Source organism: Sceloporus occidentalis, unplaced genomic scaffold (genome assembly GCF_023333645.1).
Source record: "Sceloporus occidentalis isolate IW3139 unplaced genomic scaffold, rSceOcc1.0.p SCAF_313, whole genome shotgun sequence".
Classification (NCBI taxonomy): domain Eukaryota; kingdom Metazoa; phylum Chordata; class Lepidosauria; order Squamata; family Phrynosomatidae; genus Sceloporus; species Sceloporus occidentalis.
In genome coordinates, this window is record NW_028317293.1 from 396,092 (window position 1) to 419,068 (window position 22,977).

The window sequence follows — 22,977 nt, forward strand, 5'->3', positions numbered from 1 at the left end:
GTTGAAATAATAGAAAAACTTCCCCATTTAGTCGACGTGCACTTAATGATGTAACTGACTTATTTCTCTAAGAGAGCCCTAAAACCATTTCATGAGAAAAATATCTTTTTGTGCATTTGTACAAATTATTGTCACTAATTTCAGCTTTTAAGTGAATTTTTGGTCGAAAATTCTATAAACACTAATTAAGAAATTTTTAACCCAGCATTTAATCATCGGCTGATTTTCCTTCTAGATAAAAAAAATAAATAAAACAAAATAATGGAATTAACGCCGGCTGAGGATGATGTGGGTTGTAGGCCAGCTGTATATATATATATCATTTTTCCACCCCCGCCCAGAGCAGGATCCCCGATATTTATTTAAGAAACACTCGCAGATCTTCAAAAATGAAAAAAATATAGATATATTGCATTTTTAATAAATTGACATTTTTTTTTTTTAAACAAAGTTCAAAAACATGAAGTTACAAGAAAAATGAAACAAAACGCGGGGTTCGAAACACGATTCAGTCACTTTTCCGTAATTCGCAGATTTTCTTTGGTATAATATCTATTTTTTAAATCTATGAAAATGCATTTACTTTTTATTATAAACACTCAGGGAATTTTCGAACTTTCCCCCCAAAAACACGTGAGAGGGACGTTATCACACGCGTGTGCGCATCAATCGAAAACCGAACACGTTACATACAAAATATTGCCGTCAGATAATAGAAATTCAAGTTTAAAAAAAAAAAAAAAAAAAAAAAATTGCTAAATATCACACAAAACACTTATTTGGTTTTCAGTAAAGTTTGAGAATCGATTCTATCAGTAGTTGTAACAATGTAACAGCGCAGGGGGCGTGGCTAATAGCACAGAGGCGGGGCTGCACAGAGGGCGGGACTAGCCACGCTACCAATTAAAAAATAAAAAAAGATATTTTAAAATGCAGCATGTTGGGTCGGTTTGCACAAAATTCTCTGTTTTTTTATTTATTTTTTTTAATAAGGATTCATCAACAGAATCAAGAATTCGGGGCAAATATAAATGCGGGTGTTTTATAAATGATCAAGTCCGAGGATTGGGGGGGGATACAGAATCGCAATGACATCATCAGAAACCACCAATCGGTCGAGGCGTCACGGAACCAGAGATTTCAAGGACGCATTCCGAAATCAAAGAGTACGCGCCAACTGTCACCCATGCCGCAGGAAGTCACATTTCGTATGATTTTTTTTAATCAATCTCCGACTGTCTATTTTGATGGGGAAAGAATAAAAATCCAAACGCTCTCGATTTTACAAAACGGTCCTTGTTCTGTAGGAAAGAACCCTAGAGGTTCTTGGCATTAAGTGAACGTTTGGAACATTCCGGCCTCGGGGCGGGGGGCTCGAATAAACGGTATAAGGCCAATTGGGGCGATGCGTCGGGGTCCGCGGAGAGCGCCCCTTAGTCAATATTCTTGTATTTTGTAAACAGGTTGTATAAGACCCTCAGGGTGGACTTTAGATCCAGGTTAACAATATCTGCAAAAAAATAAAACAAATAAAAAGATAAATAAATAAAAAGATACAATTTATAATAATTTATTTATCAAGAGCTGATTTTTCTGAGACAAATATTTTTGGCTGCCGTATCCCGCTAGATAAACCCACCAAGTCTTTAAGATTCGGACAAATTTTTTTTTTGGGGGGTGATCGGAGAAGGAAGAGAAGAGGCTCCCTCTTTGTTTTGGGATATTAGTAGAAATTTTCACAAAATTAATTACATTTTGTACAAATCCGTACGCGCAAGTTTACTAAATACGACCTGTGGGAATTGGGAGATCGGAATGCCAAAAAACCTCTAAATATAAAAATACAAATAAATCTAAAAACACGAAAGGTTAGATTCACTATCGAAATATTTTTTTTTTTTTTACCTTCGGGTCGGGCTTTGGGTTTCTTGAGTCCCCCGTCCTGCATCAGCTCGAAGGCAAATGAGATATTATGAACCTGCGTCAAACGGGAAATTAATCAGATTCTGTCATTTTAGATAAAATGTTATTTAAAACTATGAAGAAAAGACAGTTTCTATGGTAACTGCTCCAAATGTAGCACTTTCAGTCTCGACACGGTAAATAACGACTCATCGATAGCGGAGAACAAACGTTATCTGCGTCTCGTTTCGCCCTCTCAGCGATAACGTATCAGCGACCTTAATTATCGGAAGGCGGAGCCTCGGCCCCCAGCGCATTCCGGGAGACGACATTTATTGGATTCTAGAAGTTCTGCGCGTTAAAAAATTATATTTTGTGTCTGGCTTTAAGTTATGGTATGAAAAGGTCTTGTTTTGAAAATGTTGGAATTCGATACATTTTTATCCAGGGGCGTACCTAGATATTTGGCACCCGGAACGGATCCTGTATGCAGCACCCCCCCACCCACACACAAAAAAAATGAATGGCGGCAAGAATATTTATCTCACAATTTTTACTAAACAGATGTGGTACAGCATAACTCCTCTCACTGTATACTGAGGCAGACATTGATGGTGATACAGCGCAACTCCCATCACTATACACCGAGACAGATATTGATGATGATACAGCGCAACTCCCATCACTATACACTGAGCCAGACATTGATGGTGATACAGCGCAACTCCCATCATTATACACGGAGCCAGATATTGATGGTGATACAGCACAACTCCCATCATTATACACGGAGCCAGATATTGATGGTGATACAGCCTGGCCGGTTCCGTATAATAACCACCAGTCTAAGGCAGAAGTTGACAAAGAACTTGGAATCCGGTTTTGGGGCAGTTTTGGGAAAAGACGCGACAGACGCTCCTGCAGTCGGTTTACAGAGAAAACATAGAACTTACCTTCTGATCGAAGTCCTCGGGCGTCAGGAAGAAATGGTGCAGAGGGATAAAGTAATTTTCCAGCAGCCCCATCAGAAGCACCAAGTAAACTCCGTCCGCAAACTGAGGGCAAAAAGAGGGACGGACGTCATTAGATACAGCTAGTGACCCGCTAAGCTTGCAATCTAAACCTGTATCTGCAGGTAATCATCGAGTCTGGTAGTGTTTCTCTTATCCTTATTTCTGGTGGTTTTTCTCCCATCCTCCAACCACTCGGGGCATTCTTAGAGATGGAGCAAACCATTCAGCAAGCACAGCGGGACCCGAGTTTTGCAGGATGGTTCCTTCCACCCACCTGAGCCTCCAGCTCCGTCACTTCCAGGTTCAACTTGTTCAGATGCTTATTCACAAAGGTGATCAGAGACTGGAAAGGGAAGAAAGAGCGCGCAAATCATTAGGTGCAGAATAAGCAGGTGACCCACTGAGCTTGCAATCTACATCAGTAGGTGGAAAACTGTAGCTGGTCATCAATGTGTCTTTTTCTTTCTTTTTTTTTAATCTGTCATATATTTAAAATCTTGAAAAGTAAAATTATTTTGGGTTCCGACGATAAAGAAAGAAAAGTCTCACCTTCTTCACCACACTCAGCTTATCCGGAGCGTGATCGAACAGAGTGTCAAACGCATCCCGCTCTGGGGCGGAAACAGAAAAGTTACGGAAACGACGAAATCTCCACAAACATCGAGTAGATTATAACAAAATACGGAAACCCAGAACCCCCCGGCAGATCGGCCCCCGTTGGCCCCCCGTCTAGTCGCCCGTTTCTCCTGTTGTAACGACTCAAACCTTAATCAGTCGTTGGTCTTGTCTTAGATTCAGGAGCCGTATGTCTATCTCGCTGTATTACCCTCTACCATCTCTGCTAGGCGGCTGTTCCACTTATCCACCACCCTCTCAGTAAAGTAAAACATCTAACTGTATCTGAGGATAACACTAGAAGCGTGGCGATTCTTTGCCTTATTCAAGAAAGGTTTACTCACCAAATTTCCCCATCATTAGCCTACAAAATAAAAATAAAATATTTTTAGTTATTTTCCGTTAAATGGCGGTTTCGCAAAGTGTGGTTTTTGGAATAATGTGCCATAAAAAAAAAAAAAAAAGATAGGAACCTGGAACCGTACAGAGCTATTCTAAGAATTAATGAAAAGTTAGCTTCTAAACTAAATATATATACAAAACTCTCCCTTCTTAAAAAAAAATAAAATAAATAAAATGAATGAAACTTTGGGGGTTATGCCTAAAAATTACAGAATTACAGAGGAAAGGCATGCATTTCACCTGCACTCATTTTTTTATTTTATTTTGAATTATTTTTGTAAGAAAAAAAACAATATATATATTTTTTTGGTTTGTTTGGGAATGTGGGAGGAATTACCGTCGGCATTCCGGAGTCAAAGGACTAAACCCGCTCTAGAGAACACGGAATTGCTTAAAAATCTGTTTTAGGTAACAAAGGGATTTTCGTTTAGTTCTTACTCGGTAGTGGTTGTAAGCTCTTCGGTCACATGAGTCGTCTGAAGAAGTCCTTCCCGTTTCTGGAAAAGAAAGTATAATAATTGGAGCCCTATTAGTAAATATATATTTATTATTTATATAATTATTATTTAGGGGAAAATAGCCGACGGTAGCCACGTTAAAGGTGCAGTGCCACTGAAACGTAACACTTTTTGTAACTAAACGCAGGATTAAACCAACATTTTGGAATCTGATAAATGGTTCAAGCCTTAAAAAAATATACATATATTCTTTAATTATGTAAAATGTTTATTATTTCAGGGAAGGCTTAACCGGCATGCGACACAAAGGCAGCCTCTGATGAAAACAGAAAAAAAAACATTATATTATATATATACACATATACACAGATCCGCACGTATAGCTTCTCTTCCGTATGTAAGAAAACCCTATATTTTATCGATAAAGCTTAAAAAGAGGGTTTTAATTTTATTATTATTTGGTTCTCCTTTGTGCTGAAAGTATTTTATTCTTGTAATAAACTATGAAACCAGCTGATTTTGTGACGCAGGAGGCGCTTGTTGTTGCCCCAGTGACTTTCATTGGTTCTCTGCTGCCACCTCGTGGAATATTAGGATATAGCAGGGGGGATAATTTCCGTGGATAACGGCTTCAGCAATTAGCGGAGGACAGAAGTTAGCGGACTGAGTTAAGGACAAGGAACAAAAAATAAATAAATAAATAAAAAAAGGAGGTCTTACTATGATAACCGGTAACTTTCTGATTTTTGGCAAAGTTTTCATTTTACTTCTATTTATAGCTTTTTTTTGTAATAGACTAATCCATGGAAAAACGAGGCCGCCATTCAGGCTTCGATACAATAGGGAGAAAAAAAATGTTTCGATGCTAAAGAAAAATTCTTAACTAAACAGTTTTTCACCCAAAATTTCAGCCAGCGAGCGGTTATTACCTTAACCACCACGACCTGCACGCACACCTGTTCGGGGAGCCGGATCGGGGCCCGGAAATGCATAGCCAGGGACACCAGCAGATGCAGAATGGCCACCAAGTTCTTTCCGTGAATCGCTTCAGAGGAGAAAAAGACAAAATACGGAGAAGATTTGAGAAAAAGGTGGAAATTCTGGTTCTTTCAGGCATGGAAATTAAATAATAATAATAACAATAATAGTTAAAAAATAAAAATAAAAAAAAAATAAATAGTTAAAAAAAATGTAAATAAATAATAATAGTTTAATAATAAATAATTAAAAACAATAATAGTTAAAAAAAATGTAAATAAATAATAATAATAGTTAAATAATAATAAATAATAATAATAATAATGCAGACGAGGCAGGAAACCCCAATTTTTTACATTTTCTGGGCCCAGTTATTAAAGCGCCAGAAGGTACTTAGTGAACTTACAATCCACATTCCATCGAATGGGCCACCCTTGAGGTCTCAGGAGATCATGCACAGCTTCCAGGACCGTCTGCAGCTTCTGCTTCTGTCCGATTTCGGACTGCGTCACCTCGGCCACGTTCATCTTACAACTGGCCAACGTCTCTAATCCATAAAATTAGAAAAATCAAAGAGCAGGACGTAAAAATGATCGATTTTAGTAAAAATAAATCTAAAACCTTTGTTTTTGTGTTAAAAATATCATTTTCTTATATAAAAATGTTATCTTTAGTGGTGTCCAGATTGACGTAACCCAACGTCTGTGAACCGGGAATCCATAGTGGCTTCCTCCTGAGTTATTACTCATGGATTTTTATAGCGCCATCATAGTCTGCAGAGCTGTACAGCAGGAGGTTCCGCTGCCGAGCCTATCGGAAAGATCCGGAAAGATCCAGGTCGCTCCTCACCTATAAGCTTCTGCAGAACCTGTCCGTCGTAGAGGTCTTCTTCTAAGTCCTTTACGATGATTCTCTCCTCCACCAGAACCTCGTTTATCCAATCAATGAGAACCTGGAGAAAGAAAGAAAAAAAAAAAAAAGGAGAAACGGCAAGAAATCAGAGGAGGAAAAATTATAAAGGAGAAGAATCATCAGATCATCCGAATCCGCTACATTCAGACAGAAAACGTTTCGCGTTTCCAAAAAGTTTTGGGTTATTTTTTTATTATTTGGAAAAATAAAGTAAAGAAACACACGAAAAAAAGGAAAAAACGAAAAAAAGGAGAAAGGAAAAGAGAAACGGAAGGCAAAACGCCTCTAATCTGATAAACTCTACACTCTTGTGAAGATGTTTATATACATATTTTATCTCCCCCCCCCACCCCCGCTCTGCACTATACATCCATAAAGTCTCTCTATCTCTCTTCTCTCACCTTTAACAGTTCCTTAAATTTTGGGTCTTCTTTAGACGCCGGATCAATCATGGTTCTCTCCTCGTTTTCCTCTGCAAGATAATAAGAGAGACCCCCGGTTACGGCCATCGCTGGGATCAGATCTCAGACCGAGAGCTGAACAAAATTACAGCTGGAAAGAAGAAATATATCCCCCCCCCAAAAAAAACATTCCCCCCGCTGGAAACCATCAGTGAGATATTAATATTTGGGAAGAATGGAGGACGACACTGACCCAAACATAACGGGAATACCCCCCAGCGCTGTATACAGTAATATAACCCCCCCCAGCGCTGTATACAGTAATATAACCCCCCAGCACTGTATACAGTAATATAACCCCCAGTGCTGTATACAGTAATATAACCCCCAGTGCTGTATACAGTAATATAACCCCCCAGCGCTGTATACAGTAATATAACCCCCCCCAGCGCTGTATACAGTAATATAACCCCCCAGCACTGTATACAGTAATATAACCCCCCAGCGCTGTATACAGTAATATAACCCCCAGTGCTGTATACAGTAATATAACCCCCCAGCACTGTATACAGTAATATAACCCCCCAGCGCTGTATACAGTAATATAACCCCCAGCACTGTATACAGTAATATAACCCCAGCGCTGTATACAGTAATATAACCCCCAGCACTGTATACAGTAATATAACCCCAGCGCTGTATACAGTAATATAACCCCCCAGCGCTGTATACAGTAATATAACCCCCCCAGCGCTGTATACAGTAATATAACCCCCCCAGCGCTGTATACAGTAATATAACCCCCCCAGCGCTGTATACAGTAATATAACCCCAGCGCTGTATACAGTAATATAACCCCCAGCGCTGTATACAGTAATATAACCCCCCAGCGCTGTATACAGTAATATAACCCCCAGCACTGTATACAGTAATATAACCCCCAGCGCTGTATACAGTAATATAACCCCCAGTGCTGTATACAATAATATAACCCCCAGCGCTGTATACAGTAATATAACCCCCAGCGCTGTATACAGTAATATAACCCCCAGCGCTGTATACAGTAATATAACCCCCAGTGCTGTATACAATAATATAACCCCCAGCGCTGTATACAGTAATATAACCCCCAGCGCTGTATACAGTAATATAACCCCCAGCGCTGTATACAGTAATATAACCCCCAGCGCTGTATACAATAATATAACCCCCAGCGCTGTATACAATAATATAACCCCCAGCGCTGTATACAGTAATATAACCCCCAGCGCTGTATACAGTAATATAACCCCCAGTGCTGTATACAATAATATAACCCCCAGCACTGTATACAGTAATATAACCCCCAGCGCTGTATACAGTAATATAACCCCCAGCGCTGTATACAGTAATATAACCCCCAGCGCTGTATACAGTAATATAACCCCCAGCGCTGTATACAGTAATACAACTCCCAGCGCTGTATACAGTAATATAACCCCCAGCGCTGTATACAGTAATATAACCCCCAGCGCTGTATACAGTAATATAACCCCCAGCGCTGTATACAGTAATGAGTTATGTTATGAGTTATTTGGGGGCTGTCAGCCCTGGCGTGTTACATACCGAGCAGCGTGTCCTCCGGGTGCAGGTCGTTCGGGGTGGGTGACATGGGAGCGTTGATGGCATTTTTACCCTCTTCCTGAAGATCGTTCACTGCGTCGGGGAGAGAACAGAAGAGATTTAATCCTAAAATAGGAATTTAATTTATAGAAACTATAAGTTACTGCTGGGGGGGCTGTTTAAGAGTTCACAACATGTAATAAACGCACATCCCTTATAATATGCGCTGCGGTGAGATCATTCATTTCATCATCGGCTGAAATCTACTTCTGACCCTGAGGCTGGAAAGTCGCTCAACTTCAGCATCTGGATTTAATCAAATAAAATAATATTCCAAGCATTTTATCTTATTGGAAGTCCCACAAGTCCCACCTTAGCGAATCTGCCCCCGAACACAAAACCAGCATCCCATTCGAACAATAAAAAAAAAAAAGCACATTCATCCTCTAAATTATCACATGGGAGAAAAGGCGGAGGAGAACGTAACACGACGGAGAATCCGGGACAAAAGAGTGGTAGATAAAAGGCACAGCCTCCCAGCAGAGGTGGTAGAGGGTAATACAGTGAGGGTATTAAACATGCATGGGACAGACATACGGCTCCTGAATCTAAGACGAGACCAACGACTGATTAAGGTTTGAGTCGTTACAGCAGGAGAAACGGGCGACGAGACGGGGGCCGGATGGGGCCGATCTGCTGGCGGGTTCTGGGTTTATATCTGAGAGAAGTTGCAGAATCGGCGTGACGGAACGTGTCCCGTGTAGCGCGGATCCCGTCGTTGGAATGTACCCCCAGGATTTTGGCGCGGCTCCCCGCTTACCCGTCCCTTCCTTTCGGCGTTTCCTGCACAGGAGCCCCGACATGGCTGCCCCCTCGCCTGGTGATTATTACAGGGGGCTGGTAATGGCAGCCCGGCTATTTCTGACAGAGTGACGACACCGGCAGACGGGGCGGACAGCTGAAAGCCTCTCACTTCAAATTAACACGTTAGCTGCCGGTGAAAACCGGACCCCACCCGGCTAGCATCCAAAGGGTTAATCTATTTACCCTATCCCCTCCGGGCACCTTAACTTCCTACCGGCTACCAACACTAAGCCGGGGGGGATTTTAACAATTTTGGATTTGCATCTTTTTATAAATTTTCATTTTTTTCCCCACGAAAAGCTTTTTTCTGTGTAATTAATTAAACGCCAGCCAACAGCCCAGAAGATCAGGGAGGTGCGTCCAGTTATTCCCCGCATCTATTACACCCCCACCATCAGAAAATACCTTTTATTAAATATCGCTCTGTTTTTTTTTTCCCCCAGTTGTAGTTTTTTCCCCATAATATAAAGTTTTCAGGCAGCTGCATATCAGCCGTTTGTATGATTCTCGCTCTGTTATCTGACCCCCGATCTACTAAACCCCCCGACTCCTTATCATACTGCCTGTGGGGGACAATAGAATCACTCAGTCTTAATCACCCAGCTGGACTCTGACTAATAAAAGTTTATTCCTCATATTATATATTATATACTCTCCCCCGTATAACTAATCCCGTCCTTATAACCCGTTATATCCTGTATATTCCTCATATTATATACTCTCCGGCCCGTATAACTAATCCCATCCTTATAACCCGTTATATCCTGTATATTCCTCATATTATATATTATATACTCTCCCCCGTATAACTAATCCCGTCCTTATAACCCGTTATATCCTGTATATTCCTCATATTATATACTCTCCGGCCGTATAACTAATCCCGTCCTTATAACCCGTTATATCCTGTATATTCCTCATATTATATACTCTCCGGCCGTATAACTAATCCCGTCCTTATAACCTGTTATATCCCTGTATATTCCTCATATTATATATTATATACTCTCCGGCCGTATAACTAATCCCGTCCTTATAACCTGTTATATCCCTGTATATTCCTCATATTATATATTATATACTCTCCTCCCGTATAACTAATCCCGTCCTTATGACCCGTTATATCCCTGTATATTCCTCATATTATATATTATACACTCTCCGGCCGTATAACTAATCCCGTCCTTATAACCCGTTATATCCTGTATATTCCTCATATTATATATTATATACTCTCTGGCCGTATAACTAATCCCGTCCTTATAACCCGTTGTATCCTGTATATTCCTCATATTATATATTATATACTCTCCGGCCATATAACTAATCCCGTCCTTATAACCCGGTATATATCCCTGTATATTCCTCAATGACATCACCAGTAATACCAGCACGTAACGAAATGACATCATCGGTAATACACCTCCAGCGCTGGCCTGAACATCTCCAGAAAGTTAGAAGAAAAACTCACTTGTCACCTGCGGATGGTGAAGACGCCAGAAGGTCCGTGTCGTGCGTCGGGGACTTAAACCAATAACGCGCATGTATACGGCACACAGGGATATATATATAGGGAGCAGCGAGGAGCAGCGAGGAGCAGCGCATTCTGTTTCCTGCAGATAGTCAAAAACTCTCCAAAAAAGAGCAGAGAGAGAAACGATCCGTCCGCCGGATCCCTGCGAGAAGACGTTAACACTTTGAGGGCCAGAATAAAGTGCTACACAAAGTGCACGCACCTGGTGGTTTAGGGGTTAAAGCATGCGTATAGCACGATTAGCCCTTTTGAGACCTTGTTACGGCCCAAATCCTTCAGCCCTGGTTTCCTAGAACCTACCTGGTGGGTCTTGATCCCTGAGAATCTATACATTAGGATCCACTGGATCCCTGCATTTTCCAGTAAATTAACCCATGTAATGCTGCTTACAAAGTATGGAATATACTGGGAGTGATGCGTCTAATGTGGGATTTGGTTATAAATGGGTTAAATTCAGCAGAGTAGGTGGAACTGCAGCTTTAAAGCACGAGTCTCCGTCCTCCCGCTTTATCCCAGTAATGGTCACAACAGATCCGCTCGCGTAACCACAAAGTGTCACATTCTACAGCTGTCACAAAGCAGATACAACGCATCCGCGGCCCTTTCCGGCCCTTCAGTCTAAACTAAAAGGGAATGCAAAATAATTAATAAAATCCCATCAGGAATCAACCAGCGAGCAAGAAGAGCAGACATTTATAACCCCCAGCGCTGTATACAGTAATATAACCCCCCAGCGCTGTATACAGTAATATAACCCCCCAGCGCTGTATACAGTAATATAAACCCCCAGCGCTGTATACAGTAATATAACCACCCAGCGCTGTATACAGTAATATAACCCCCAGCGCTGTATACAGTAATATAACCCCCCAGCGCTGTATACAGTAATATAACCCCCCCAGCACTGTATACAGTAATATAACCCCCCAGCGCTGTATACAGTAATATAACCCCCAGCGCTGTATACAGTAATATAACCCCCAGCGCTGTATACAGTAATATAACCCCCAGCGCTGTATACAGTAATATAACCCCCAGCGCTGTATACAGTAATATAACCCCCAGCACTGTATACAGTAATATAACCCCCCAGCACTGTATACAGTAATATAACCCCCAGTGCTGTATACAGTAATATAACCCCCAGCGCTGTATACAGTGATATAACCCCCCGGCGCTGTATACAGTGATATAACCCCCAGCGCTGTATACAGTAATATACCCCCCCAGCGCTGTATACAGTAATATACCCCCCCAGCGCTGTATACAGTAATATACCCCCCCAGCGCTGTATACAGTAATATAACCCCCAGCGCTGTATACAGTAATATAACCCCCAGCGCTGTATACAGTAATATAACCCCCCAGCGCTGTATACAGTAATATAACCCCCCAGCGCTGTATACAGTAATCTAACCCCCCAGCGCTGTATACAGTAATCTAACCCCCCAGCGCTGTATACAGTAATATAACCCCCAGCGCTGTATACAGTAATCTAACCCCCCAGCGCTGTATACAGTAATCTAACCCCCCAGCGCTGTATACAGTAATATAACCCCCCAGCGCTGTATACAGTAATATAACCCCCCAGCGCTGTATACAGTAATATAACCCCAGCGCTGTATACAGTAATATAACCCCCCAGCGCTGTATACAGTAATATAACCCCCAGCGCTGTATACAGTAATATAACCCCCAGCGCTGTATACAGTAATATAACCCCCCAGCGCTGTATGCAGACCTGGAGCCGCCATCGCTGTCAGTCATGTGATATTTTGGGTGACTTTTCCGGCTCAAACCCCACACCGAGCTGATGCTTTATGGCGATGCTAGTGAAGTCCGTTCCTCCATAGACGTTCATTAGTCAGAGAGTCCAACTGTGTGATTAAGACTGAGCCATTCTTTTGTTTAGTAGAAATGGCTGATATGCAGCTGCCTGAAAACATTATATTATGGGGCAAAAACTACAACTGGGGCAAAAAGAAAAAGCGGTATATTCTGAAACTTATTTTGAATGATATATTTTGGGATAAAATAAAAATAATGTGAGATCTGCTTTAATCGTCTCCCGTGAAGCGCGGGGAGCGGCTGTTTTCATTGGCCGGGGTATATAACGCCGGACGCTTTTCCTGCTCCATTGTCAGAGGCATCTGGGAAAACGACCAATTAAAACAGGAAAACCCAGAACAAAGGAGCCTGCGGGATGCGAAGACGCTGGGATTCCTGCCCTGGGAGCTCCAGAATCCACGCGCACATTAGATTGTAAGCTCTGTCAGCAAGAAAATCAGAGGATTCTATACAAATAAATCGCAGGAATATCGAGGCGTGACCAACAGGACTGAGGATGATGGGGGTTGTACTTCTGGTGCTGGGAAGCTGCAGCCTGCCTGTTGCGAGTGACTGGGTATCCCAACGCACGAGTAATTAACTAAAAACACTGCTTGGCCCAAGAGCTGACACTTTAATAAGCGACGTCCCACAACAAAAGCTTTAACGGCGCTAATTCGGGACTCAAACCATATAAATGATCCTTTCATTCAATCCGTAATTAAATAGTTTTTTTAAATTTCATTCTCTGTAGGAGGCGAGTCCGCTTTAACCCTTTAGGTGCCGGCAGCAGACCGCACGCCCCGGCACTCAGATGGTTAAACGCAGCAGGTTCTCACTCAGCTGACCTTGCAACTCCCAGCAGGCAGAGAAATCTCAGGAATGTCCCTCTATCCAAGCAGGGGGGGGCAGGGGTCACATGACATCCTCCTGCCCCCATCCCTGTAACTCTCAGTAAAGGATTACCCCCCAGCTCAGGGGCAGGACAACCTCTGGTGGGTACGAAGGCCTAATGTTCCTCTGTAACAGCTGGGATGATGGGAGTTGTAGTGTGACAGCTGAAATAATGCCGTTTGAGACCTCTACTCCCACTACTCTCAGCCCTACAGTCGTCATGTAATGCCAGGGGGGACACACACCTGTGCACAAGCAGAGACTTCTGATTACTACTAATAATCTGATATTATGCAGCAGGCAGGGCTGCTATAACTCACAAGACCCTCAACCAGATGGGCGTGGTCACTGCTGCTGCTTTAAGCCATTTGTTGTCCCGAGGGTCCACATTTTTTTCAAGGGGTCCTTAAACCCAAAGCTGCCCCTCACGTGTAAGGGTGAGATGGGGGGTCACACCGTGGGGGTCTCTGTACACGGGGGGTCACACCGTGGGGGTCTCTGTACACGGGGGGGTCACACCGTGGGGGTCTCTGTACACGGGGGGTCACACCGTGGGGGTCTCTGTACACGGGGGGGTCACACCGTGGGGGTCTCTGTACACGGGGGGGTCACACCGTGGGGGTCTCTGTACACGGGGGGGTCACACCGTGGGGGTCTCTGTACACGGGGGGAGGGGTCACACCGTGGGAGTCTCTGTACACGGGGGGGCGGGTCACACCCTGGGGGTCTCTGTACACGGGGGGGGTCACACCGTGGGGGTCTCTGTACACGGGGGGGGGGTCACACCCATGCCCGGTGCTCTCCCAGCCCCCTCTCTCCCACTCACCCTCCTTGGCTTTCTTCTTCCTGACCAGGGTGCCCCCCAACTTCCCCAGGAAAGTCTCGTCCTTCCGCATCTTCGGCCGCTGTAGAGTCGGGGATCTGCCCGGGGTGGACGACATCATCTCCCGGGAGAGCAGAGCAAGCGAGTCCGGCTACCGGCGCAGGGAGAGGCTGGAGAGCGCAGGATAGGAGGGGAGGGAGGGAGGAGAGGCTGCGAGAGGGGAGGGGAGGCTGGGGGGTGAATGCCGGGTAATCACTGCCCCTGTGAGCGTGCGCCGGGTGTCGGATCGCTGTCTCTCTTCCTGAACATTCACACAAATTCCCCGGCACACTGTCACTGGCAGCCTTTAATGTCTGCTCTGCCCCTCCTCTGGCTCTTAAAGGGTTAATCGTTAGAATCTTTATGGAAGGTTCAGAATTTACTCTTTAAGTGAGAAGTGATTTCAAGTTTTTATTAGAAATTATAATTTTATGCAGTAGTAGAGACGCTCCCTCCGCGGAGGTCTGGGCAGCGCTGGTAGGTCCTGGAAAGCGAGGGGCTCCGGTTCAGAAGAACCTTTGAGTTTTCAGCTAAATTTGGGAAGAATCCCGCCGCACTCGGAACCCCGCGAGTCCAGCTCAACACGGCAGCTCGCCCCAAAAAAAGCCCCAAGAAGGTAGTTTTTATTATCATCAGGTATTTAAACAGAAACCCAGAACCTGCCGGCAGATCGGCCCCATCCGGCCCCCACTGTAAAGACTCAAACCTTAATCAGTCGTTGGTTTCGTCTTAGGTTCAGGAGCCGTATGTCTATCCCATGCATGTTTAATCCCCTCACTGTATTACCCTCTACCACTTCTGCTGGGAGGCTGTTCCACTTTTTTTTCTCCAACCTCTAGGTACAAAGATGGCACTGGTAAGCTGTTTGGGGGTAAAACTGGCATTGTGGGAAGCGGGTGACATGTTACTTGGTAAAGCTAGGGGGCGCAAAGAGGTGAAGCGGTTGCCATTGAAAATGGGTGTGGTTAGTTTGATAAGGGGAGGAGTTAGTCATATAACCACACCCACAATATTCTTGCACCCAGACTTCTCGTTAAAGAACGAACTCTTCCGCTAATAAAACACAGCACCGGTCAGAGACGGGACTCACCGGTTTATTATTACTACTTATTGTTTTTATATAGCGCCCTCATATTCCACAGCGCTGTACAAAGTTATTTAAACGTTTAAAGTTACTTTTTTGTAATTATTATTATTATTTAAATGCATTCTTGTGATTCACGCTGTGGCGTCAGAGGAAAGCGAACGGGTTTATTGTTAAACACTTTTTGATGTAAATAAACACAATAATAAAAGGTCAGAAGGGTAAAAGGCAAATGTATTTTTTTTTTTTTGCAAAATGACCCAAAGTGCAATACTGCCGTTTTTTGACAATGCAGTGGGGCAGAATAAACGTGGAAATTATACCAAAAAGGGGCAAATCCCCGCGTGCTGAGAGTTATTTGGGAATCGCTGCTTTTATCCGGAATTTAGAGGAATTTTATTCCAGCTCCGAACTGCACCCCGTCGCATATCCTAAAATATAAATGAAAAAAAAATGCGGTTATCAAATGATCTCATCGCTGCACAGGCATTAAGGTGATATTGCCCAACTTTTCACATGTGTGATTGGGTTAATACGCTTACAAATTCTATTAAAAAATATACAAAATTTAGGCTTTATAACCAGATATCTTTTTTTTTTTTTTAAGCACCCCCAATTAAAATGACCTTTAAATACGAAATAAACGCGATAGAAGAGGGTGCATGCGCCACCCTCCTAATACAACATACAAAGCCGGCCCACCTGTCTCCGCTTTGGACCCCCATGGGTATGCAGTAGTTGAGCTCCAGTCTTGCGATGTTTCCCAGACGGAGGACGATCCCGGCTCCGTACGACCAGCGGATACACTCGGCCAGCTTGCGCAGGTGAGCTTTGGGTCCTTCCCCTGCGGTTATAAGAATGGTTATTGAAAGAAAAACAGTCAATTCCAAATGTATGGTGTATGGTCTGTGTATATTAACATCTACCACCTCTGCTGGGAGGTTGTTCCATTTATTTACCACTTTCCACAAATTTAGCACACTATAGATTAATGTAAACTGGCTGTTCCTGCACAATAAGAATTTGCGTTGAGAGGCTTCAAACAAACCCCCAAGAAGTCAACAAGGATCTTGATTATTTGAACATTTTAACCAATACATGCTACATCTTTGGGCACTACATGAACTAAAAATGAAGGTGGACTCCCACTCTCACAGCCCCTGCCAGGCCGCAAACAGCAAGCCAGGCCACAGATTGAAAAACGGATCCGTCGGTGACAACGCGCATCCAACTCACCGTAATTTAAATTGCAGAGATTGCCGGCATTCAGAAAGAAGTGGGTTCGGAAGAGGTCCCCAAAACCTCCCCGTCCTGGACGGAATGGCAGAGGGGTGTAGAGGTGCAGGCCTCCCGCCCAATATGCCTCTCCTCCCAGATAATCACCTGTAAGAAGGGGTTAAAAGCACCAGATCCGGTTAGTTTCCCAGTCTGGACAAAATACTACAAGCAAAGCGTTTCACCGCAAACCCCTGTAAAAACCCAGAGAGATTATTTAACGGTCAGAGGAATAGGTCTTTGGCTCAAGCATAACACCCTATATTTATAGAGCGGCATCATATTCCGTAGCGGTGTACACTGTCCATGAAGAAAAGCTGTACATGCGCAGTGCATCACTTTAAATTAAAGGTAACAAGCATGCTGTGCCCCCAATAACAGAGGTGTTCATACAAAGATGCTAATATGAAAGCAGTGAGGACATACAAACCCTCGCTCTGCGGGCCGATGCTGTACATGCTGAAGCCGCGCACGCTCGTCGGGCCACCCAGATAAAACCTGGAATTAAAAATGAGCAGCGCGTGAAAACTGCGATGTATATACAAGACATAAAGAAACAGAGGGCACGAGGCACAACAACCAGTACGCTGTGTAAATAAGTGAAACCGGAGCCGCATCCCCAGCACTCTCAGCCGCAGAATCTCAGCAAAAGACTAAAGCAGTCATCCACGGGGCAGTCAGTTTGATTTACCGGAACTTTCTTCCAGGACAGATATTATTTGGAGGCGAATTGGCGATACTCACCGGTCAGCAATACTGGAGGGTTTATCTCCGATGGGCACCAGCATCCCCCCCCACAAAGAGGCCGAGAGCACCTATCACAAAAAATTGGGAGTCCTCAGGTAATCAATTAATTTCTGAACAGTATATGAAGAATAAAAAACATTTAGACACTAATTATTATTATAATTATTATATGTATAAATGAAAAGATCTGAGTGTATGGGTCAAATTCCAACACACGCTACGGACGAGCCTATCCTAGATTTATAGCGCCAACATAATCCGAGGCGCTGTCACATGCATAGCAAACTCACAGAGTCCCATGAAAGTTGTTTGTTCAATTGCAGCTCAAAGTCCTCTTTCAGGAAGCTGACATCTCCGCCGGTATATCCAGCCAGTTCCTGCAACAAAGAACCCCCACGTTACTGCCCCGGGCCAGCGGGCACGGCTTCGCCAGGCAGCCAAATGTCAAATTTCACAAGCGGTTCATTTGCGAAGGAATTTTTTTCCCCCTACTATTTGCAAACTTTCACCAAAGTTTTCAAAGAGCGTTGAATTTTTCAGTATCCGGTAACCCGAATACATACGGAACGGCTCTGCGGCTTATACCTGATTGACTTTCAGCAAGGCACCTCTTTTCGGCAGGATTGAAGAATTCCGAGAATCAATAACCATCGAGTGCTAAGGTCAAACAGAAACATTATTGAGAAGGCGCACATCGTCAGCGCAATAAGAAATAACACAATGATACACAGCACAACATTACTAGTCGGTGATACACATTCCGACACCTGTGGATGTGGCATTTGTGAACTCCACACTAGCTTACGGATAAAGAAGACTTGAGGGAATGTCCGCTCTCCTCCCGAATGGCAAAAGACGCCGTCCTCGCCAGGCACCCGAGCTCACGCCAGACACCCTCCCACTTCAACGTATGGTTGGTTTTCCAGATAGGGAACTGTAAAGAACAAACACACAGCAAGTGAGTCTTTTCAATGACTGATCTCTTTTTTTAGCATATAAATGGTTTACTGATTTAAGAAAGCCTGGTATTGGATAATTACGTTGACTTCGGTGGACACTCCGCGATCCGTCTCTCGTAACGAGCTCCACGGGAACTGACCGGTCACTTTGTACAGGTTGACAGAAAAACTATAACAAAACAAAAAAAAAAAAACCCACACACAAATGAACATTACAATAGACTGAAATACTGAAAAGAGCAGTTTCTCCACAAAGTAGAATAGATGTTCTTTTCTAGGTTTAAAGCTATGCAGGCAAATAACAGCCCCCCCCCCATGCAGCTGCCAATATTTATATATATATTATATTGGCAGCTGTATATTATATTATTAATTATATATAATATATATATATATATATATCAGACGGTGTACACCAAGATCTATCCTCCCCATTACCCATTTTCTGTATTACTTGAGGTTAAGATGTCTCCTCTGTTTGATACTGTAGTTCTTCAGAAACCTAAAGACCCCTGTAATCTATGAAAGCCACCCACTTGCTTTGAACTAGCCACCGAGGGGTACATTCACTTTTTTTCTGCTTGTTATACTATACTATATATTGCATTTACGCCACATTCTTACTTTCTGTCAAAGTTCCCAACTTGTGGTTTGAAGAAGGACAAGCCATACGAGGTTTCCTTTGTCCCGTAGGAGAACTGGAAAGTCGTTTTCTCGGCGCGTCCAAAGAGATTAGGAAATTTCAGCCCAAGAACCTAGAACACAGAGGAATAGGTACAGGAGATAAGGCTTTACACTGAACCGTACAACAGTTTAGACAAAAGACTGAATTAAAGATAAAAACAACAACCAGAGATCTAACAAATCTAATAACATTATGAAGCCTATGTGCGTACCATGCTGCCTTCATTATTGCCAACCATTGTATTATAACTCCCTGTCAACCTCCGCAACTCTGTGACCTCAAAGGTGACATCCAAGCCATTGGGAAGGGCTTCCTCGCCTGAAGAGAGAGAAATCGGGGAGCAAACTGAAGAGGAGGAAAACTAACCCCCTCTGTTATCCCCAGGTGCCTAGCACATAAATATATATATACATTATATATATATATAATATAAATATATACATTATACTCCGTTATATATATTGTTGGTTACCTTGAGAAGTATCGATCAAGACTTCCACCTGTCTGAATATTCCCATACGGAGTAGTCGCTCCCTGGCTTCATGGGATTTCCTCATCACCTGCACATATAAAGTTCCGTGATAAAACAGAATAAGCAGATAAAAAAAAAAAACAAAAAAAACCCAAAAAACCGATATCTGTCAGCCGTCTTTAATGTGGGGCCAACCGCTAAGCCGCAAGTAGCGTGCGGGAGGACCTTAGAGGCAGTAAGTGGAGGCGGTTGCTTTTTCTGGGGAGCAGGAAATTGTTAAAAGGAAATTGTTAAGATTGAATCAGAGTAGAATGTAGAGAAGAGAAGAAAGGCAGACAAAAGAGAAAAATGAGAGGGACTTAGAAAGCAGAAAAAAACCATTAAAAAGAGGAGCAAAGCATTTGTTTTGCTAGGTCTCTCTTTGCATGTCTTTTAATGACTTTTTTTCTGTGTTATCCTTTTCTCTCTTGCCATCCTCTTTGTTCTGCTTTGTTCTCATACAGGAATCCAAGAGACAGAAAAAGACAGATCAGAGGGAAGACACTTCATTCAGTACCTTTTCTGTCTCTTTGACTTTTGTTTTTAAATTTCAGTTTGTAAATTTCTATTAAGTTCTCTTCCTCTTTTTTTCTGCCTTTTTCTAAGTCTCTCTCTTTCCCCTTTATCTATCCTCCTTCTTCCTCTTGCTGAACTCTCTGTTTCCTGCCTACATCTTGCAGTCTCTTTTCATAAGGAGGGAAGACCGCGCCGACTCTGACAGCCTCCTCCTAATCTGCCGCGTCAGTGCGGGCCAAGAAACGCATGCCCAGGGTCCAAGCAATATTAAAAAGGGCCATGATGTCCGAGGATAGAAGGAAAGAGAAAACAATGCCATGAAGAAGAGGTGAGCGTCGCACATCGTAGATTGACTCACGTCGATGAGATTTTTAGCCTTAAAGACGTCAGCAATTTCATAGATAACGAGGTCATCTTTTGTCCTTCCAAGACCATCAAAGTGCACGTGTTGAACCACCACCTAAAGGAGAAAAAAAAAAACACTTTCAGGGTAAGAATGTTAGCTTTAAAACAAAAACAATTAAAAACAATATTTAAAAAAATAAAAGAAAACAAAAATACATTTTATGGGATAAAACAGCACTAGAAACCCAGTCGCCCGTTCTTCCTGCTGTAACGACTCAAACCTTAATCAGTCGTTGGTCTCGTCTTAGATTCAGGAGCCGTATGTCTATCCCATGCATGTTTAATACCCTCGCTGTATTACCCTCTACCACTTCTGCTGGGAGACTGTTCCATTTACATACTACACTCACATCTCTGTTTTCTAGAATTTCTTGCTTTTTCTGCGGTTCCACTTCGACCAGGTCTGCATCATCTCCTGATGGTCCAAAGTCGGGGCCACTCATAGGCAGCGGGTCCAAACTCTTTAAAAAAAAAAAAAAAAGGTTAGTTTGATATTTAGTCAAAGCATTATAGTCAGCAGATGCACTTTTGGTGGACAATACAATAATGAGACCAATTCTGAAGTTAACGGGGCTTGTTTATAAAGACTGTGATGTTTTCAATGTGGCCCATCACCATAGCAACCATTGGACTTGCAACCAATCAGAAGGGTCATTCTATCGGTGGTTATGGTGACATTGTTTAGTACAATTCTTCCATCATGTATATATTAAGGTAAAAACCAAATCCTATATTTTGACCTTATTCAAAAATGACCTCAGAAATATGTCACTGGGACTCCACAAACACCCCGAAAATACCCCCTCCATACTTTGTTGGTTACTTTGCCAAACGTGTCTCGCATCCGTTCCCCTGCAGCCCTCTTCTCATGCCCCGACTGTCTGCCCCCCATTCTCCCAGCTGCCCCGTCTATTTGCCCCAACCGTCCCCCAGCTGCGCCGGCCTGTTCTCTCTCTCCCAGCCCCAAGGGAAGGTCACTGCCTCCTGCCGGCCTCCCCGTCTCACAGGCGGCTCTCCCTGCCGTACCCGGGCGTGCACGGTCCCCATCTTCTGTGTGTCTGTGTCCGGGGAGGACAGGCCGCTCGCACCCGGGAATCACCTCTACCGACCGGCCTGACAGGGCGCTGTCAAACAGACATGGGCGCCGCCATGACACACTGGAAAGCTCCGCCTACCTACGCTGAGCGGCCGCGCCTGCTGATGACGCAGAGCTGGCTGAGCTGTCAGTCACAGCGAGACAGGGTGTCCCTCACAGGGCTAACAGGGGTAGTGTAGGGACAGCATGTGGGCTGTTATCTCAGTCACCAGCTGTCTGGCTGAGGATGATAGGAGTTGTAGTCTACAGCAATTGCCAGAGGTCCTTTACCTCCTCACTTATATACAACAAATAAACAGACCAAAGAGGAAGAGATTTGCTTCTGTCTATTAAGAGCTGCAAGGGTTAGGGATTGGGATAGGTGGCCGAGGGGAATGGGAGTTGGAGCCGGCAGCAGCCAGACAGCTTGAGGTTACTTGTGGCTCTCCCATTCCCTGGTTGTGTTGATAGATATAGTAGGAGGGATAATGTCTTTTTCACCTAGGGATAACCCATTTCTGGCCATCAGGGGCCTGGCTGAGGATGATGGGACTTATAGTTCACAACAGCCTGCGTTCTAAATGCTGCCTGTACATGTACTGTACAGGCCTTGGCAGGAGGGACACGGGGGTTCCCCAGGGACGCGGAGGCTCCAGCGACGCACACTCTCAGAATGTCAGAGGATTATAGGAATGGTAGTCCACAAACACATGCGCGCCAATGAACACACGGCATGTTGTGACCGCTAGGAATTGTTATCTTCCTGTTAGGAATAACCTCAACCAGAAATCCTCCCAATGAGAGGCAACCAGGTTACCCGGACCCTCAAATTCATTTCTTACTAATAGGGCTCGGAATGGGTTAATGCAAAATTTTATATATATATATATATATATATATATATATATATATATATATATATATAACACAGCAGGCGGTGCATTTCTAGCAGAAATATCCCCGGGGGGGAATCAGCCACGCACGGGGGCATTTCTTGGGTTCTCTGACTAATTCCAGGCGTAGGTTCCAGATCGCTCTGTCCTGGAAGACGGGGTCTCCGGCGTGTTTGGGAAATGCGAACGTTTAATCAGTTCCTGCTTTTGGTCGGCGCTTGCACAGATTTTTCCTGGGATTTGGTATTGGGTGGTACGGCGGACGGGCATTTTATTTGAGTGCGGAGCCCATCACAGCCCCTGGGCAAACAAGGTGCCTGGGGGGGGGGGTTATATAGAGACCCAGAACAGCGCTATGGAATCTGCTGGTGCCACATAAATAATAATAATAATAATATTGCGAGCGCACATCATATACATTAATAATAACATAGTATTTGTAGAAGACCCCCAGGCGCAAACACAGGTATGAAATGATACTTCTTTATTCAGTCACATTGGACAATTCAACAATTATAATCACTGCTAGTCCAGTAAAGTTCCGTTATTCTGTTTTTGAGAAT

General features: G+C 43.6%; 2 protein-coding genes across 3 annotated transcripts; both read right to left on the reverse strand.

Moving 5' to 3' along the window:
- Window positions 1–1,433: 1,433 nt before the first annotated feature.
- LOC149274884 (beta-parvin-like) lies at window positions 1,434–14,343 on the reverse strand. Of its 2 annotated transcripts, XM_089505140.1 has the most exons (13): window positions 14,229–14,343; window positions 8,287–8,376; window positions 6,682–6,752; window positions 6,218–6,320; window positions 5,775–5,915; window positions 5,320–5,435; window positions 4,371–4,429; window positions 3,875–3,894; window positions 3,465–3,526; window positions 3,190–3,258; window positions 2,856–2,957; window positions 1,906–1,978; window positions 1,434–1,510 (listed from the first exon to the last, which is right to left on the reverse strand). In XM_089505140.1, exons 1-13 carry the CDS (start codon window positions 14,341–14,343, stop codon window positions 1,434–1,436), a joined length of 1,098 nt encoding a protein of 365 aa, XP_089361266.1. The 2 variants fall into 2 exon arrangements, with proteins under 2 accessions (XP_089361266.1, XP_089361267.1); XM_089505141.1 differs by lacking the exons at window positions 3,190–3,258; window positions 14,229–14,343 and having other exon boundaries at window positions 8,287–8,332.
- A 1,390-nt stretch (window positions 14,344–15,733) lies between these two features.
- LOC149274885 (sorting and assembly machinery component 50 homolog) lies at window positions 15,734–21,493 on the reverse strand. The gene is made up of 15 exons (XM_089505146.1): window positions 21,473–21,493; window positions 20,797–20,907; window positions 20,400–20,501; window positions 19,487–19,574; window positions 19,226–19,332; window positions 18,954–19,084; window positions 18,411–18,498; window positions 18,176–18,304; window positions 17,956–18,027; window positions 17,661–17,747; window positions 17,368–17,438; window positions 17,054–17,121; window positions 16,585–16,731; window positions 16,051–16,192; window positions 15,734–15,779 (listed from the first exon to the last, which is right to left on the reverse strand). Exons 1-15 carry the CDS (start codon window positions 21,491–21,493, stop codon window positions 15,734–15,736), a joined length of 1,410 nt encoding a protein of 469 aa, XP_089361272.1.
- Window positions 21,494–22,977: the final 1,484 nt, after the last annotated feature.

Bases quoted from the DNA above. Each gene is read 5' to 3' on its own strand.
- LOC149274885 (XM_089505146.1), bottom strand. From the start codon at position 21,493: ATGGGGACCGTGCACGCCCGG. The intron at 18,499-18,953 runs GTAAGAATGTGG...GTTTTGTTATAG, and splicing joins GTTGGGAACTTTGACAGAAA to TTTTTCTGTCAACCTGTACA. The intron at 16,732-17,053 runs GTTTGTATGTCC...CCCTTCTTACAG, and splicing joins CATCGGCCCGCAGAGCGAGG to GTGATTATCTGGGAGGAGAG.
- LOC149274884 (XM_089505140.1), bottom strand. From the start codon at position 14,343: ATGTCGTCCACCCCGGGCAGATCCCCGACTCTACAGCGGCCGAAGATG. The intron at 1,979-2,855 runs GTAAGTTCTATG...CGTTTGACGCAG, and splicing joins CCGAGGACTTCGATCAGAAG to GTTCATAATATCTCATTTGC. The intron at 1,511-1,905 runs GTAAAAAAAAAA...ATTTTTTTGCAG, and splicing joins ACCCAAAGCCCGACCCGAAG to ATATTGTTAACCTGGATCTA.